The sequence below is a fragment of the Pimephales promelas genome, chromosome 19 (assembly GCF_988280905.1).
Source record: "Pimephales promelas chromosome 19, fPimPro1.hap1.1, whole genome shotgun sequence".
Classification (NCBI taxonomy): domain Eukaryota; kingdom Metazoa; phylum Chordata; class Actinopteri; order Cypriniformes; family Leuciscidae; genus Pimephales; species Pimephales promelas.
This window is the reverse complement of record NC_142787.1, coordinates 30,277,493-30,294,823: the sequence shown is the minus strand read 5'-3', so window position 1 is coordinate 30,294,823 and position 17,331 is coordinate 30,277,493. Positions and strand designations below refer to the sequence as shown.

General features: G+C 39.2%; 1 protein-coding gene across 3 annotated transcripts in view; it reads left to right on the top strand.

Moving 5' to 3' along the window:
• Positions 1-2,006: 2,006 nt before the first annotated feature.
• Positions 2,007-17,331, top strand: part of ebf1b (EBF transcription factor 1b) — a 158,607-nt gene continuing 143,282 nt past the window's right edge. For all 3 annotated transcript variants that reach the window (XM_039676652.2, XM_039676653.2, XM_039676650.2), the window contains exons 1-4: positions 2,007-2,574; positions 3,084-3,240; positions 3,978-4,041; positions 5,265-5,320. In XM_039676652.2, coding sequence (XP_039532586.1) covers positions 2,441-2,574; positions 3,084-3,240; positions 3,978-4,041; positions 5,265-5,320 — 411 coding nt within the window. In that variant the 5' untranslated portion in view covers positions 2,007-2,440. The remainder of the gene's footprint in view (positions 2,575-3,083; positions 3,241-3,977; positions 4,042-5,264; positions 5,321-17,331) is intronic.

Below are 17,331 nucleotides of genomic sequence, written 5' to 3'. Positions count from 1 at the left end.
ACAGAAAACATCCAGAGAGACACGACATGGGCATGAAATGTTGATGCTTTGATTAATAGGCTACATATGTTTAAAAACACTAAATGTGTTATGAGCATTTACTTTTATACAGTACAGCGCCATTAGTTTGTTTAATTTCATACGTTGTTGTTGGGAATCAGGATTATATATAAAAAAAACTCATTCTAATAATTAGGGTATTTTTATGTAATTATTTTTATTTAATATCCGCGAGAAGAATATTAGGGTAACCTGGTTCATTGACATCATGATTAAGTAGCTAAATCTCTTTTCCAGAAGGGATTTTTTTAAAAACATCCTATGTAAGTTGCATGACTGTGTGCATCGTGGGAGAATGAGGGGACAAACTAAAAATACAGTGGCCCCAGGGGCCCGTGCACACGGCCGCATATCTGTCAGTCACAGCTTGGAAAAAGAAAATGGTTACAGTGAGTGATGCTTTGCGCCGGGTGTGTGTGTGTGTGTGTGTAAGAGCGGAGAGGAGTGCTTTTTTTTTTTTTTTTTTTTTTTTGAATTTCATATAATTCCCCATACAATTAAATATTTATTCATGAACTGTAATAGCCTATAGCTGTGAATTAAATATTTCTTTTTTTGTTGTTGTTGTTGGAATTTTGTTATTTCTCATTCTTAATTATTTGACCAAAACATATCCGTGCACCTGTTTCATTGCTAAGCAGAAAACGAATCGAAAATGATTTACGTTTTTAAGAGCAAGTCAAGAGTGAGTCCAAATTATTTATAATCTACAAATGCAATCTATTTAGTGCGCTATTTTTGTTTGTTTTTCATTTATATTGTGTTACCAAGCATTTAAAAAAAAAAACATATTTGCTTTCATACGCGCGTGCGTGTATCAACCACATAAAAAAGCAAAGCATCTTTTATTTTTGTGCTCAGAATATTTTTCATATCAATCATATCATCAGCAAATGAAGTCCGTTTTCTCTAATCTCATTTCTGACAATAGACGTCAAAATTAAGAAAAAAATCCAAGTGACAAGTAATCTCTTTATTATGTTAATTCTAACTGAATAAGAATAAGACATTGTAAAATCCAGTAGCCTAATTTTATTGAATAATAGCCTACATGAGATATTTATTTGTAAAAACGTCCGTCAAATTCAAATGCTTTACAGCGTGAAATACACTTGAGACAACATTGATTTGAAGAAGCTCAGATCTACTGTAATGAACTCACTGAACCTCACTGTACACAAAACCTTACAAAACACCACTGTACACAATTAGGCTATATGATCAATAAGTTAGCCTATGACAACATATGTTTTTACATTGCTTTAACTCATCAAAATAAGTTCAACTCAAGTTATACAAGATTCAACTAATTTAAATTCAGTTTAATGTAGTTTAAGTTGAAATGACTTAAACATCAATGTTGAGTGTACTTAAAAATTTAAAGCAGCAACTTATTTACTTTTTTACATATGGGCTTGTTTTTTGGGAAACAAAAACTCCGCATAAATGTTCTTTAATGGTTAGCTATTTTTACACTTCAAAGTTTAAGGATTTGAAGTCTTTTCATTTTTACACCTTGTAAGTAGATCAGCACTGTGACATGCAGCGACACCGCACCTCGCGCGCACTAATTCAACTGTGATGACGACATTCAATCTGCCTTTATTAACGGCTCTCTCAAGTATAGCCACTTCACGCGAATCCTTTACGCGCGAACAAGACACAAAGTGTTTTATTGTCAATCCGGCAATTACAGCATCAGGAAGAAGATAACTATGGATCGATACAGGGCCGTGATGCGCGAGGAAGAACAGCGTATAACTCCAATCAGCTTCTTTTGAATGCTTTAGTAATGCCATCTGACAAACTGATGGAGTGGGTGGAGGAGAGTGAGAGAGAGTGTGTGTGTGTGTGTGTGTGAGAGAGAGAGAGAGAGAGAGACCGCCTCTCCCGGTCCCTCCTTCAAGCCTCTGGGCTCCTGCGCTCGTGTTTAGTTTCCACTCATATAGTCAAAGGAAGGATTGATTCCTTTGGGAAGAGACACAAATCACTTCAATTTGATCAGGAGGGCTAAGGATACAGCCTACTCTTGATTTACCCACTTTTTTGTTGTCGGTGTTGTCTCCTGACAAAAGAAACATCCGAAAAAGACGACAAGAGGAGAAAAGTTGTTAGGTCATGATGACACTTGATATGAGATCTGCTTGATCGCACCAGGAAACCAAATCATCACCATCACAGAAAAGACTTCTTTGCTTTTTGTCTCCATTTTGCGTCTTGGTGACACCGGGATCTGTCCTGGTTTCCAAACTCGTTCCCATCTGAGCGCTCTCTTTCTCGCGCGCGCGCTCGCTCGCTTTCTCTCTCTCTCTCTTACGCACGGGAGGTGGGCACCTGAGAGCACTACCAACGGAAAGACAGTGTTAGAGATCCTGGTTTCATGTTTGGGATTCAGGAGAGCATCCAAAGGAGTGGGAGTATTTTGAAAGAGGAGCCCATCGGAGCCGGCATGAACGCAGTCCGAACATGGATGCAAGGCGCCGGGGTGCTGGATGCGAACACGGCCGCGCAGAGGTAAGAGACCCCCGGGGCTGCGGCTGCACCTCCCGCGGAGCGAGCGTGGACTGATCGGGCTGCTGCTGCTGCTGCTGCCGGCGCTTGTTTTCGGGGAACCCGATCCGGATTGTGGAGGATTAAGCCTTTCATTCGCTTTGCTTTTGTCGTTTAGTGAGCTTTGATGAGTTCATTTGGAGGCAAAGTTTGGGTACTTTGCCAAAGCTCACCTCCTTTTGCATGCAGTCACATCTGGAGGTCTTAAAACCACTGGATTGAACTTGATGGAGAAAAGAGTAATAATAGCTGGATAAATAATAGCTAAAATAAAATTTAAATAATCATAATAATGAAGTTAATATTTAGCTTTCACGCGTATTATTGTGTAGGTATTTTAACTCGCTCAAACTTATTCATTGGATTATTATTTAAGCACCCATTTTATTTCAATGACACGTCCACTCTGATAGCCTATCTAAAGGATGATTTTTTATTTTTAACACGGGCCTTTCTGCGTGTCTTCCCCGCAGTGGAGTGGGACTGGCCCGGGCGCACTTCGAGAAACAACCGCCATCAAACCTCCGCAAATCCAACTTCTTCCACTTCGTGTTAGCCCTTTATGACCGACAAGGACAGCCGGTGGAAATTGAGAGAACCTCTTTTGTCGGATTTGTGGAAAAAGAAAAGGTGAGTTTCCAAAACTGACTTATCAGCGGAGCACCAAATAGCCTACGATCCATATATTTAATTTTGAAGGTGCCAGAGATTTATATTGTAGGAAAGTAAACAGCAAACTCCTGGTAAAATGTGTAGTAAGTATAGTAAAATAATAAATATTAATATCGCTTAACCAGTTAAATAGCCTAATATTTGCGATAAATAATTCAAAAAAAAAAATATTGCGATATTAACAGGATTAAAAACATATGAGCAGCTAAACCGGATAGTTATTTAAATTGTATGATTGTTTAATATGATCAAAGCTAATAATTGTTAATATATTTTAATATAAGATGAACGTTTAAATCCGCAATTCTTGCGTTTCTAAGTAAAATTAAGTTTGCATGCCTGTATTTTTTTTTTTTACAGCTACATTAGCTTAAAATAATCGTGAAATTCTTCATAACAAAATTGACATGTTTATAAAAATCTATCATGGATATACCCACGTGCATGCATAATAAAACATTTTATATCAGTATGAACTTATATAGGCTACTTTATAATATAACAACAGACTTCAGCTGTGAATAAATTAATTTGACCTAATGCATTAAATGAAATGCATTTATGAGATTCTAAACTTGATAAACTTGATTTTTTTTGAGTCCAAACAACTGAATTTTGTAAGCGCAGTGACCTTCCTCACATGACTATGTAGTGTATTATTTTAAGACCTGTTGTAATATTATTTTCATACCCAGGAGACGACAGGAGAAAAGACAAACAATGGCATACATTACAGACTGCAACTTCTCTACAGCAACGGTAAGACATTCGCGCACGAGCCTCGAGTTTGCGCACATTCATTGATCGAGATCTGCGATTCATTGCACTAAAATAGCAACAGTGGCAGGTGCTGTCATTAGACATCTCTATTTGACGAAGATTGGCAGTGATTTAAATCAATGATTCACCCGATCAAGCCCGTTCCTGTCTGAACAATTAAACGCAGTCACTAATTCTCAGTTACTTTCTTCAAATCAAACCACGACTTTTCCCAATGCATCCGATTTATTTGAAAGCATTAATAATTCATTTAAGGTTTAAATCAATTAGAAACCTATTTCCGACCACGCCGTATTAATTGTTAATGTGCTTTTTCTTCGAGTGAGTGTGAATTGATCATGTTCATTAGTGTGTAATCTGACAGCCTGTCTATCATTTGTCATCTGGTCAGTTTCTAAATAAACCATGCTGTTATAGTTCTACCTCTCAAGCAAATTGCTTTTTACATTTTTCACTTCTGCCATTTTTGAGTTTGGATTTTGTTCAATCGAAGTGGTTGAAAAGCAATGAACTCGTGACAAAATGTGATTTTGACACAATTTAGTATTCATTTTTTTTACTGAACCATTGTGTTTTCAGAAAAACTTATTTAACCATTTAAATTAGCAGGCCTATATATTGTAATTGACATTTTTAATGAAACAAACTATAAATAAACATGCATAAGGACAAATTATTTTCCATCACAAAATGACTTCTGTAAAAAAAAAAGAAAAGTTCACTACAAAAAATGCTGGGAGGGTTTAACCCAATTTTGGGTCAAATATGGACAAAATGCAATTCATAAATTTAACCCAACTGCTGGGTTTGTCAATATTTGACCCAAAAGTGGGTTAAAACACCCAGTATTTTTTAGCAATTGGAAATATTTTGTTTTAAAAACATGGCACTAAAACGTTTATGTGTTGCTAATTTATGCCAAGATTAATACAATTAAGCTGCCAAAATATGCTTGTGTTATTTCAAGAATGCAGTGTAATATGGCATCTATTAGTCTTCATTGTAATAGTGTTTTATAGATAATGAGGTTACACTTTATTTTAAGGTGTCGTTTATAGGTTTAGAGTTTGGTTGAGGGTTAGTTGCATGTAATTATGCATCATTTAGTGCATGTTACATATGTTACAAGTGTTACCGATAATGATTGTGAATGTGTTTTTTTGGAAAAGCACATGCTGACGTCACCTTTCTCTGTGTTCCAGGCATCAGAACAGAGCAGGATTTTTATGTAAGACTAATTGACTCCATGACTAAACAGGTAAGGGTTCATCTCGTCCCGCACAGCACCATCTGCGCATGTCACCAGAGGCTAATTCATACATGTTGGGGCATCAGGACATGCTAAAGGTCGAACTGCAGCGTAGTGTACGTGCGCGCGCATCTCCCAGGGGCAGTGTCACAGTTTTACATGCCCATATAGTGAGAACGGCATCATGTGGCCTCTTTTTTTTCTCGGTTGGAAGTTTGTTTAGTGTTTAACTGTGAGCGTTAGTGTGTATTTTTAGGGGAGGCTTGTTTGCTTTGGATTTTTCTTGTCAGTTTGCGGCCCCTTGTTTTGCCTTTTCGACCCCCCCATGCAAAAAGTACACTATTACACTCTAAACAATGCTGGGTTATTTCAACCCAAATTTGGGTCAAATATGGACAAACCCAAATGTACAGTTGAAAGTGAAAGTTAAAATTTTTAATTATATTTTTTTAACCCAAAATTTGGGTTTGTCCATATTTTACCCAATTTTGGGTTAAAACAACCCAGCATTGTTTAGAGTGTATAAATGTTTTTTTTAATATTTAAAAAATATCATACATGAAGGGAACATTCCTTCCAAACATTATGAGAACATTGCTTTTGAATATTCTCTAAACATTCGTTAGTTTTAGAAAAAAAGATGTCCCATGAACATTGCATCATGATAGCGTTTTGAGATAACTTTGAAAAAGTGTTTTGTTAAAGGGATAGTTCACTTAAAATGAAAATTTTGTCATCACTGACGTAGCCCTCAAACCGTATAGACTTTATAGCGCTTAATCCTGTAATTGTGGACAAATGTGGGCACAGAGGTCTCTAAAATGTTATATCAATGTCTTCGATAAAGTTTTCTCTCATCCATTTATGGTGTTTTTTTTTATTTTGGGGGTATTTTTGAATTTATTTACTTCAAAAAGTACCATATTTTCTATGTAAATTATGCTTATTTTTATGTTTTTATTTTTATTTTTATTAACCACATTAAAATATCATTCCAATAAGTTCTTAGAGCTAAAACCTAAAGATGAAGTGACTTTGCTGTCTTATTTTGGCTTATTTTAGAATGCTCTAAATTACAGTTTTTCCCATTCATTTCTACGGGTGCCCATTTTTGACCCAAATACAAGATTAAGGAGTTTTTTTCACCCACTTAACATTGTAGAATTGAATCCAAAAAAAAATTGTGTGTGTTCAGGAGCAAACTTAGACAAAGTAGCCTAATCTTCTATCGCTCAGATCAAGGGAAGTATTTTTTAAAAAATAAATCAAAAATATTTTGCCCGCCCCACATTTGTCCAGAATACGGTTTTAGGGTTAAAAAACGAGCTGAATCTTGTATAAATTATAAACAAAGGTTGAAAAATTGCTTGACTTATTTTAATGTGAAACCATATGTTTTCATAACTAATTGATAATATAATTTTATACAGTGGTGAAGAATACAGTAGACCCCATTGACTTAAACATACTATGGAAGTCAATGGGGTCCATCAAGCATCTGGTTACCAGCCCACCTTCATTTTAGTTCAACAGTAGAAAGAAACTCATACAAGTTTGGAACAACACAAGGGCGAGTTAATGATGACATAATTTTCATTTTTTGGCTGAACTATCCCTTTAACACTACAGTAATAATGTTGCTTCTGAGAACGTACCCTGTTATCTGGGTCTCCTCATGGCCTCTTTCGTGTACGTGTTTGTGTTGCCCGTTGGTGTGTTTCAGATGTCACGCTCGGCTGCCTCCTTCTGAACTCTGGGTTGTTTCGTTTCTAGTATGCGCAACATGGCAGATCTACATTATTAGTGTTGCCTGTTTCCTGTTTCCTGTTTGATTCTATCTGTCACATGTGTGGCCCGGATAGTCGCGGCCGTAATTAGCGCGTCATGGGAATTAGCGATTAGCTTTTGTCAAAGAGCGTCTATTAAACATCTCCCTGTGTTAACAAAGCGAGAAAGGCTCCACGCTAGGCTCTTTTACACTTCGCTAGCGGCCGCTAACTCACCTTGCGGGCGGCACCTCTCTCTCTCTCTCTCTCCCTCCCGCGTGAGTTGCGTTGTGGGGAACATCAAAGCGCATTAAACCCCAGTCGCTGCTACTGTGACAGCACTAGTCTGGCAGTAGGAAGAAGAGCTGTTGTTTCTTAACTATCTGCTTTGCTGCACTTCGTGGGAGGACACGACACTTTTGAGCGAAGTGTCGCTAGAGCGCTGTTTATCAGTGTCAAGTTAAAAAATAATCACCTCGGCTTCCCCCTCGCACATCTTTTGTAGTTGTTTGCCGGCAGTTTTCATGTCAGTCTTCTCGGAATATATTTAGCACTTGTGTTCGTTATTTTTTTTTGTTGTAATAGAAGTCACAAGGAATGAGATTGCGATCCCCTTTTGCTGCTTGTAAACTTTCAGATGTGAAGACAACCTATGGTTAAATCACTCACTGAAGGGATCCGCTTAGAAGTACACTTAAAGATCGGGGAGCATGTGTAACGGCAGTCGGAGGATATCAAATCTCATCCTCCGCCAACAACAAGACGGCTAGTTACCTCAGGAATCACCGCGGCGAGTGATTTACAGCGCGCACAGTTCGGTCGGCATGTCTTTGATTTCCTCAGGTGAATGAGAGAGAGAGAGAGAGAGAGAGAGAGAGGGATCAGATGTGGTTTGGCTCAGGGGCAGTCAGACCTGTTGAGATGTTGAAATGAGACCTGGAGACTGGCTGACCACAGACAGCTACAGGTGTCTCGGCCCATGTTGTGGCTCGGGCTTAAAACAAGTGCAGGGAGTGCAGATGATACTAGGCCTATTACTGCACTCTAAAAAATGCTGGGTTATTTTAACCCAACTTTGGGTCAAATATGGACTAACCCAGCCGTTGGGTTAAATTTTTACATTACATTTTTAACCCAACATTTCAGGTTTGTCCATATTTGACCCAAAATTGGGTTAAAACAACCCAGCATTTTTTAGAGTGTGGTTATTGGGTTACAGACGACCGGAGTTATTAGGTTGTGGAGTGAGTTAAAGTGTGGGGAATTTTTTTTTTCAATCATGCAGTGATGCATGAAGTCACTGTCAAACCAATCAGTTTCCCGTTGGATGAATCCGCACGAGCAACTCGAACCTGTTGGGGAAATGTGACTGCAGCTTGAATTCAATTTGTTAGCAAGACTATTACTTTCTAAGTGACTGTGGGAACAAATGCTAATCACAGAGGCTTGTGCAACGCTAGCACGAGTGAAACACTTACGGGCGACCACTCTGTTTATGTTACGGTGGCAAAAACAGCGAAAACTGCTTTAGCTTGGACTGTAATTAGTGTCCAGATTCGCTGTTAGTGCTCTCAGAGCGGTTGCAGAGCTTATTATTCTGTGGCGAGACTGATTTACTGTTGCAACTGCTCAAGACGCTTGTTATTTTGGTAGTTACTGTCACAGTCAAATGATTAGATTCGGGAGATATGGTAAACATCTCAGAGTTATAGATTTCAGATTCAGACTTTATACTGCATTTGTTGTCGTAGCAGTGGCCTAGCGGTTAGCATATGTGCTCTGACTCTCACAATATTGCTAATTTACTGCATTTGTTGTCATAGCAGTGGCCTAGCGGTTAGCGTACGTGCTCTGACTCTCACATGTTGAGTTTTTTTGGAGGGTTTTTTTTTATATGGCACAGATGCCGCTGATAGAGTTATATTTATCCTGGAATAGTTGAGTTAAGGGAAGAATAGTCCACAGAATTTGGCATGTTAATTTAATAAACAATAACATGCATTATACCAGTTAAAGGATTAGTTCACTTTAAAAAAAAAAAACTTTGCTGATAATTTACTCATCTGAAGTCGAAAAGAAATTAAGGTTTTTGATGAAAACATTCCAGCATTTTTCTCCATATAATGGACTTCAATGGGAACCAAACGGTTCAAGGTCCAAATGAGAGTTTCAGTGCAAGCTGTTCAAAGGGCTTTAAACGATTCCAGACGATGAATAAGGGTCTTATCAAGCGAAACGATCGCTCATTTAAAAAAATAAATAACAAAGTTTATGTTTTATGTTTGTCTTAAATGTTTTCCTTGCTCTGTTCTGTGTGGCTCTCCTGTTCATCAAAATGAACTAATCTTTTTCCAAGTCAATTCGTTGATCGATTGAACCAATTGACTCGGGGAAAAAGATTTGTTCATTTTGATTTTAACGAGTTCGAACAGGAGAGTCACGAACGCGCATCACAGTACAGAGCAAGGCGAGCATTTGAGCTTATAAAACTTAAACTTTGTTATTTATTTGTTATTTGTACTTGATAAGACGCTTATTCATCATCTGGAATCGTTTAAAGCCCTTTGAACAGTTTGCACTGAAACTTTTGGACCTTGAACCGTTTGGTTCCCATTGAAGTCCATTATATGGAGAAAAATCCTGGAATGTTTTCATCAAAAACCTTAATATCTTTTGGACTGAAGAAAGAAAGACGTGGACATCTTTGATGACATGGGGGTGAGTAAATTATCAGCAAAAGTTTTTTTTAAAAGTGAACTACAAAACAGTTTTGCTTTCTATCAGGATGTGCTAGCAACACCACACTGAGGTTAAGTTTAGGGTTAGAATTTGTCAGCTTAAATGTTTTAGGGGGCAAAAATCAGTCTGTTGTACTGGGTTTGTTGCTCATAATGGGATGCAAAAGTGAGAATCAGGGATGTTTGAGGCTCTCAGGTGTGTTTGACAGTTAAATCTGTGATCAGCAGCTTCAGCAACAACACATCGCGGCGCGCTGAGACATCATAGCGCACAGACAGCAGACCTCCCACGTTTCTCGCTCATCTATGCTTCTTTTCCTTTTCCTCTCTCATTACCTCCTGGGTTGTTTATGTTTTTAATATGCCTGTTTTGCTTGAGCTAAACTTAGCCACTGAATTAGACCACGCCCCCTTTCCAAAATGCGCCATGTTAGCAGACATTGGGATTGGCTTGACAAGACGATTACTTGTCATGAAATGTTCCATTGTTGAACCTTTATTTTTTAAGAGCTTGTTCAATCCTTTTAACCGGTCTACTCTTCCGGCCTTGTTTTATTCCCTCGTCTCCGGCTCAAACTCTTGCACTGTCTAGAAGTCTCTCAGATGTCTGTTCGCGGTCTCTAGAAACCCTTCGTCTATTATCCTGTCTGTCTGTCTGCCCAACACTTGCTCTCCGTCTTCCTCTTCTCTTGTTTCTCAGGCTTTATGTCTGAACAGCTGATCAGGGGTGGGGTGGGATACTTATTCGTGAACGCGAACGCTTCTGTGTGTGTGGGAGAACAAAGAGTGAAATCACTGCCAAGACAGCACCTCTTTAAAGGTAGTGCAGTGGCCTGGGAAAAAAAAGCAGCCGTGTTCTTAATGGCATGCTAACAGATGATGCCAACTGTGTAGGAAGTAGGTTTCCATGTATTTATAGCGTCTTGTTTACTTGCCTTCGATTTCAGGCGTCACATCAAAGCCGTTGAGGAAAACGCTGGATGAAATATGAAAAGTGTGCATGGCGAGATGAAATATGTATCACAAGGCATCTGAACGTTGAATGCTTATTAATGTGCCCTTCTCGCAGTTAAAAACGCCCTAAATATCACGCTTGTAACATTAACAGGGTAATGTTTAACACGGCACCTTTGCACATTCGGCGCTCTTTTTAAATCAAAATGAAACTATTTTCTGTGTTTATCACAGCACTTCCTGTACTTTGATCTTAATAAAAGCAGCCGAGGCATTTTTTAAAGTTATCAAGATGGCACACTTCAAGGGTATACAAAGAGTGATCGAGCACGCGCACTCTTGCAATAAAAATTGGTTGCAATCTGAAACATCACCGATAGAGGCCGCTAAAAAATACATATAGCATCTTTAAGACTAGTGTAAATAAAAATACACCTTTAAGTATTTATTTGATTACATTTGATCTATTTGCATCTACAGACTTTTGAAGGCGTGTTTCCTTTTGTTAAAGGAGAACTTGAAGGCGCAAAATTAACCTTTGGTCTAATTACACATTGTTACCTAGTCAATCGTTATCTGAGATTTGTTTTCATGATTGCCGAATGTAAATAGTTTTATCTCTAAAAACAGTTTAGCCTATAATGCTAGTATTTTGGGCATAGAGTAATGACAAATAAAAATCGCTTGTTATCACCACTAACAAGGCTCAAAATAGTCCCACAGTAACACAACAGCATAATAAGGGTATCTACATTCAAACCGAAGCATTGAGAACTTTGTCAGTGTCCATACAGTTTAATAAGAATATATTTTATACACACAGTCAACTTCGCGAATACAGGAAGAAGCCATCTTTGAAAAATAGTCTCTATCAGTCGATCTACGAACGCCGATCCAAGTGCGCTGGTGAAATGTGAATAAGGTGATATGGTGAGCGCGAACAGTAGTCTATGTACATATGTACAATAGCCGCGTTTCCATTGCCGGGCTAGGGCTGGGCCAGAGCTAACAGCGAGCCGGGCCGAGCTAGTGGCCTCGGGCCTCAAGCACCGGGCTTGCGTTTCCACTGCCGGGCCAGTATCCCACAGCGCTGCCCCAGACCCCACCCCTAACACGCCTTTCAGGATCAAACGTCATAAAACCCAACCCATTTCAGCGGGTATTATATTATGAATTAATTTATTTTTTAAATTAGGAAGATAGCATGTATATTAACTCAACTGCCGTAGTGGCTGCAATAAGTAGGGACTTTAAGCAACAGCTGTTGATAGAACGGCAACGGCAGCCGAAAGTAAACAGTTAACTGCCGTAGCTAAAGAGCGCAAACATCACTAAGCAACAGTAAAGAGGACGGCATAGGGGATAATTTAATCATAAGTTAAAATACAAAAAGAAAGTGATTTTAAAAAGTAAGAGAAGGGTTGATTTAGGCATTTAATGATATACAGAAACGATTAAAATGCCACATAACCTAAACCATCACATTAACTTTCTTATTCTGTCACGTAGTAACGACTACGGCAAATCAGCTGTTCTCCCGTAGTAGACGGTTACAGTAGAACGTCGCGAAAGAGCAGTTAATGTCGCGCATGCGCAATAGACCGACAGAATGCCGTTGCCGTTCCACAGAGGCTGTTGCTTAAAGTCCCTAGTAGTGTCCCGAGACCAGTACAGGCGATTCTCCATTTCAAGCAGCGATTTTTTGCGCGATATAACAAGTAGGGCTGCGGGCACGTTTTCAAGTTATTCATTAATCGTTAACCGAGGCCCATCGGTTAATACTCGGTGCATAGTGTGCGCGCCGCAACCTCGAGATACAGAGTAAATTTTTAACACCTTTAATAACTGATTGGACCCCATTTGAAACGAAATTAATTTATAGAAATAAAACGCAGCAAGTACGGAGCAGTTAAAGCCCATATTTCCATCACCCTTCAAACTGAAATTGCCAATTGAAAATAAGCAAAACGTCCATTTCACAAAAACTCCGTGTCTGCAAATAATAATAATAATAACCATCATCATCATTATTGTAACATTTTATTAGGCTGCATATGTAGAAGACGTCTTTATCCAAAAAAGGAACAGAGCACAAATAAACACAATATTTTTGACAAATATCAGCGCATATCCAGTGTGTGTGGAGCACGCACTGATGGCTGCGAGACGCCCATGTGAACAGTTTCATTGCATTTCTTTCAGTGGAAACAACTTAAAATACTCTTTAATTTCTGGTCATACAGAAAATAATAATACATTATTCGCAGATACATTTATTTATAACAAGAAAACGTTGTGCTTTAACAATTAATCAAGGCGCGCTTCATGATCTCCGTGAACTGAAGCGTGAGACCTGAAACAGCCACCGCATTCGAATTTGTTCGTTTTAAATTGGACATTTAAAGCTTTAGTCTACAGGGGTTATATCCTTTGTAGATTAAAGCTTTAAATGTCCAATTTAAAACGAACAAATTCGAATCGAAAGCCAATATCTTCTATGTTTATGTAGCTTAATTTCTCTCTAAATGTGCATCCGGAGATGGAGATATGTTTTTAGCCGAAAATCATTTAGAAAACAATAGTTTATTAATAAACAATTAATGCCTCGTTATTTTATATTATTTTATTATCAGACACATTTATTATAGCCTATAAATCACCCATAAATCCCCTTTCTGTAGGCTGTGGTTACGGCTCTTCTCATTCAGCACTGCGGGGAAAATATCATTTCCAGGTTCTAATTTGGCCTCAGAAAACCAGTAAAATATATATATTTTTTCATATTAATTTGTCAAATATTTTAAATGTTTAAGGGGCAAAAAAATCAAACAAATATCTGAAAATTCGTCGATATGTAGCTATAGCCTTTGTTGCGCAGCATTTGGCATAGGCAGTTCAAATTAAAATGTTATGCAATTTTAAACAGTTAATCGGACACCCCTATGTGCATCTTGCTTCAGATCATAACGTTCCTTAACACCGATAAACTCCGCCTTTTACCTTGAACACGCCTCTAGCCCGAGCTGGCCCCCTCTGGCCCAAGGTATTCGACGGGCCAGAAATCCTGGCCGTTGGCCCTGAGGAAGCCCCGATCAAGCCCCGGAAGTGACAGTGGAAACGCGACTGGCCCTGGCACGCACTAGCACGGCCCGGCCCTGGCCCGGCAGTGGAAACGCGGCTATATTGATGAGAAGAAAACGGTTCGTGTTTGTGTTTCTTCCGGAAACAACGGACCATATGAGATTCTGCTCAGTTCAGCGCACTTGGATCGGCGTTCGTAGATCGACTGGTAGAGACTATTTTTCAAAGATGGCTTCTTCCTGTATTCGCGAAGTTGACTGTATGTATATAAATATGTTCTTATTGAACTGTTTGGACACTGACAAAGTTCTCAATGCTTCGGTTTGAATGTAGATACCCTTATTATGCTGTTGTGTTACTGTGGGGCTATTTTGAGCCTTGTTAGTGGTAATAACAAGCGATTTTTATTTGTCATTACTCTATGCCCTATATACTAGCATTATAGGCTAAACTGTTTTTAGAGATAAAACTATTTACATTCGGCAATCATGAAAAGTCTCAGATAACGGTTGCCTAGGTACCAATGTGCAATTAGACCTGCGCCGGAGTTCTCCTTTAAAAAGTAAGAATGCGCATTAAGAAAGTAAAAAGAGTAAATTGAGTACATGGTGACTTTATTGGATGGAACCCAAATTATATTTTATATCATATCAGGAATATCACATTATGCCATTAAGGCACTACGTCAAGTGCTGTTCCCGTGCACGCCTCGGCCGGATTGGGCTAAGATAGATTTGGTGTTTAAAGTTAGAAATTTGAAGCAGACAGTGATGCATGCTGTGTACTTCTAGAAGACCTTGGCCCCCATTCCCTCAAAGTGAAAGAAAAGCATCTGAACAAATGCTCCGAGCTTGCCAAATCCAGCACCGGCTGTAACAATATCGCTCTCAGTGCCTTTGTATAATGTAAAGTACATCTGAAAGGCATCAAACAATGAGCCGATGTATCGTCTATCTCTGGATATTTCTTCTGTCACATTACCCTTTTCTTGGTGTATAACTTTGCTCCCGTTTTTTTGTTGAGGTCAATGTGACCAACTTTTTTTTGATGCTGGACAGGCTTGCTGAATTACACCTCTGTTACATGGCAGAGAGTAATGACTGTGCGTAACGGGACAGATTTGCTGCCAGTCGGTATGCCTACGAACGAGATCCCAGAATCTTAGCAAGGTGACACGCTTGGCGAAGTCAAACGCGGCGGCACTGTTCGGAATGGCATACCATGTCCAACACGAGGCTTTGCCAGCCTGGCAGTGCTGTGTTTTGCGTTAAGGAGGGGTGAGAGCAAAGCCGAGAAAATTTGAGAGAAAAATGGGGGGCCGTACCAGATGGTGCACCGTGCTCCAGTCTGGCATCCCAACTGCTCTCTCGCACCCACCTCCTCCAGCCTCCTGCCTCCCCCTACCGCCCCTGTGCCACACGCCACCGATGCTTTGGCACATCATATGCTAGCGGAGGCATAGGCACTTCACATTTTTACAATCAAAAATGAAAGAAAAACATCAGTGAGTGAATAGAAGGGATTTGCTAAACTGTGGATGTCAAGTCACAAATAAAAAAACATATCAACAAACAAACCGAACAATTTTTATGTTTGATAACCTGAAGTAGCCTACACAAAAGACATATCACTGAATGTTGCACAACGTCTGCTTTAAAGCTACACTGTGTGATTTTTATCCCCATCTAGCGGTGAAAAGGTATATGAGCATCCAGTGAATATTAGTTTCTGTTCCTCTCAATTCCGATTTTGTTTTAACTCCTACGGTGGCCAATGTAGTCCAAGATTAACATTGCTTCCAGGTCGACCTCGTCTATGAGTGTTCCTTCAAGTGATGAGGTTATTTTAGAAAACTATTATAATTTGCAGTGATTTAATTTGTCAGGCTATGACATCTATGTAAAATGAATAATAGCTTTGTTTTCGTTATTTTTTTTACCATTTCATTGCTAACCTCAGTTATCAGGTTCCCAGACAAATGCAAGTTAGTAAAGTAATGTTGTACGACATCACTAGCGTAAGGCAAAGTTTACATTGTAGGCTATATCATTTTCATACTGAAGTGTAGGCTAGTGTAAGGTGTCATAGTGTGAAAAATATTTAGATCATACAATAATACATCTTAAATGAATAAGATTACAGGACAGATGTGAAAGTGAAGGTGAAAGTCTCGCTTAGTAACAACAGCTAACTAGGCCTAATTCTGCGTTCCAGGCAACCTGTAACCTGTGTTTTTCCAACCTTACTCGTGAAAGTGCACTGGAATGGCAGACAAACCCGACTGTCCCACCCGTGAACTCGTACTAGATCGATGTACTCCCAGTTACATGTTGTAAAAACAGGGGTTACAGGTTGCCTGGAACACAGCATCACAACAGCATTATTATCTATGGAAGTCGAGCTTCACGCTCATGCATTGCATTATGGGATTGACCGCGAGAGCGACCGAAAGCGTCAAAAAGGTTCTTGACTTTATGCAAATATCAAGCGAACAACGCGATCGGCAGCCAATTGATGTGCGGTTTGGAATGTGACGTCTGTTTTGAGATTTTAAAAATATGCAAATTGTGCCGGAGTTTATGCTGGATTTAGTGCGTAAATCATTTTGTTTACAAATTAGATGCTTTGCAGTTGTTATATAGGATATGTTAAATAATTTAGGATGTGTTCATTGTGATTATAGCCTACTGGCTGGGTTTATAAAAGTTTATAAAATTGAGGGGATATCTTTGCTTGGGGCATTTATGTAAACAAAGCTTGTCTATTTCCGAATGTAATCGCGTGCATCTCTTATGATTATACTGTGTGTATATAGTGAAAAAAAAAACAGATTAAACACACTCGCAACAGAGTCTGAACAGACACACCCCAGAGCGGAGACGTCATAGCGTTGCCAGCGGAAACTGAGCGAAGTTTTGCCGCTGTAGTGGACACGCACCGTGAGCGCGCTGGGGCGGGTCCACTAGCGCGGTGCGAGCGGAGTGAGCGTTTTCAATTTATTCCTATGGAAGTTGAGCTTCACGCTCGCGCATTGCATTATGGGATTGATTGGGCGTTCCTCAAGTTTACCGCTATGAGCGTGGTTTTGAGCCAGCAGGCAGTCTAGAACAGAGGACCTGCGAGAGACTTCCCCCCGTCTCCATATGCTCTACTTCTATTGGATAGTCGCTCTTAAGAGTTGTGAATCGGATTATACTTGTCGCACCGTATGCTTTGCTACAATAAAAATTACCGGCCCATAAGACATTAAGATATTTTCTTGTGAACCCAAATACATGAGTCACTGCATGCTTAACTCACTAAAAACAGTTCGTTTAAAGGCCATTGCACACTGAGTCCGACATTTTTGTATGTTTTTTTTCGTATTCATGATTCAGTGGCTCTGAATTGTCAAAACACCATTGAAACACCTTTCAAACTGATTGCTACGGATGCGAAAAACGCAGAAAATCAAAACCTGATTCGATTTTTTTTTTTTTTT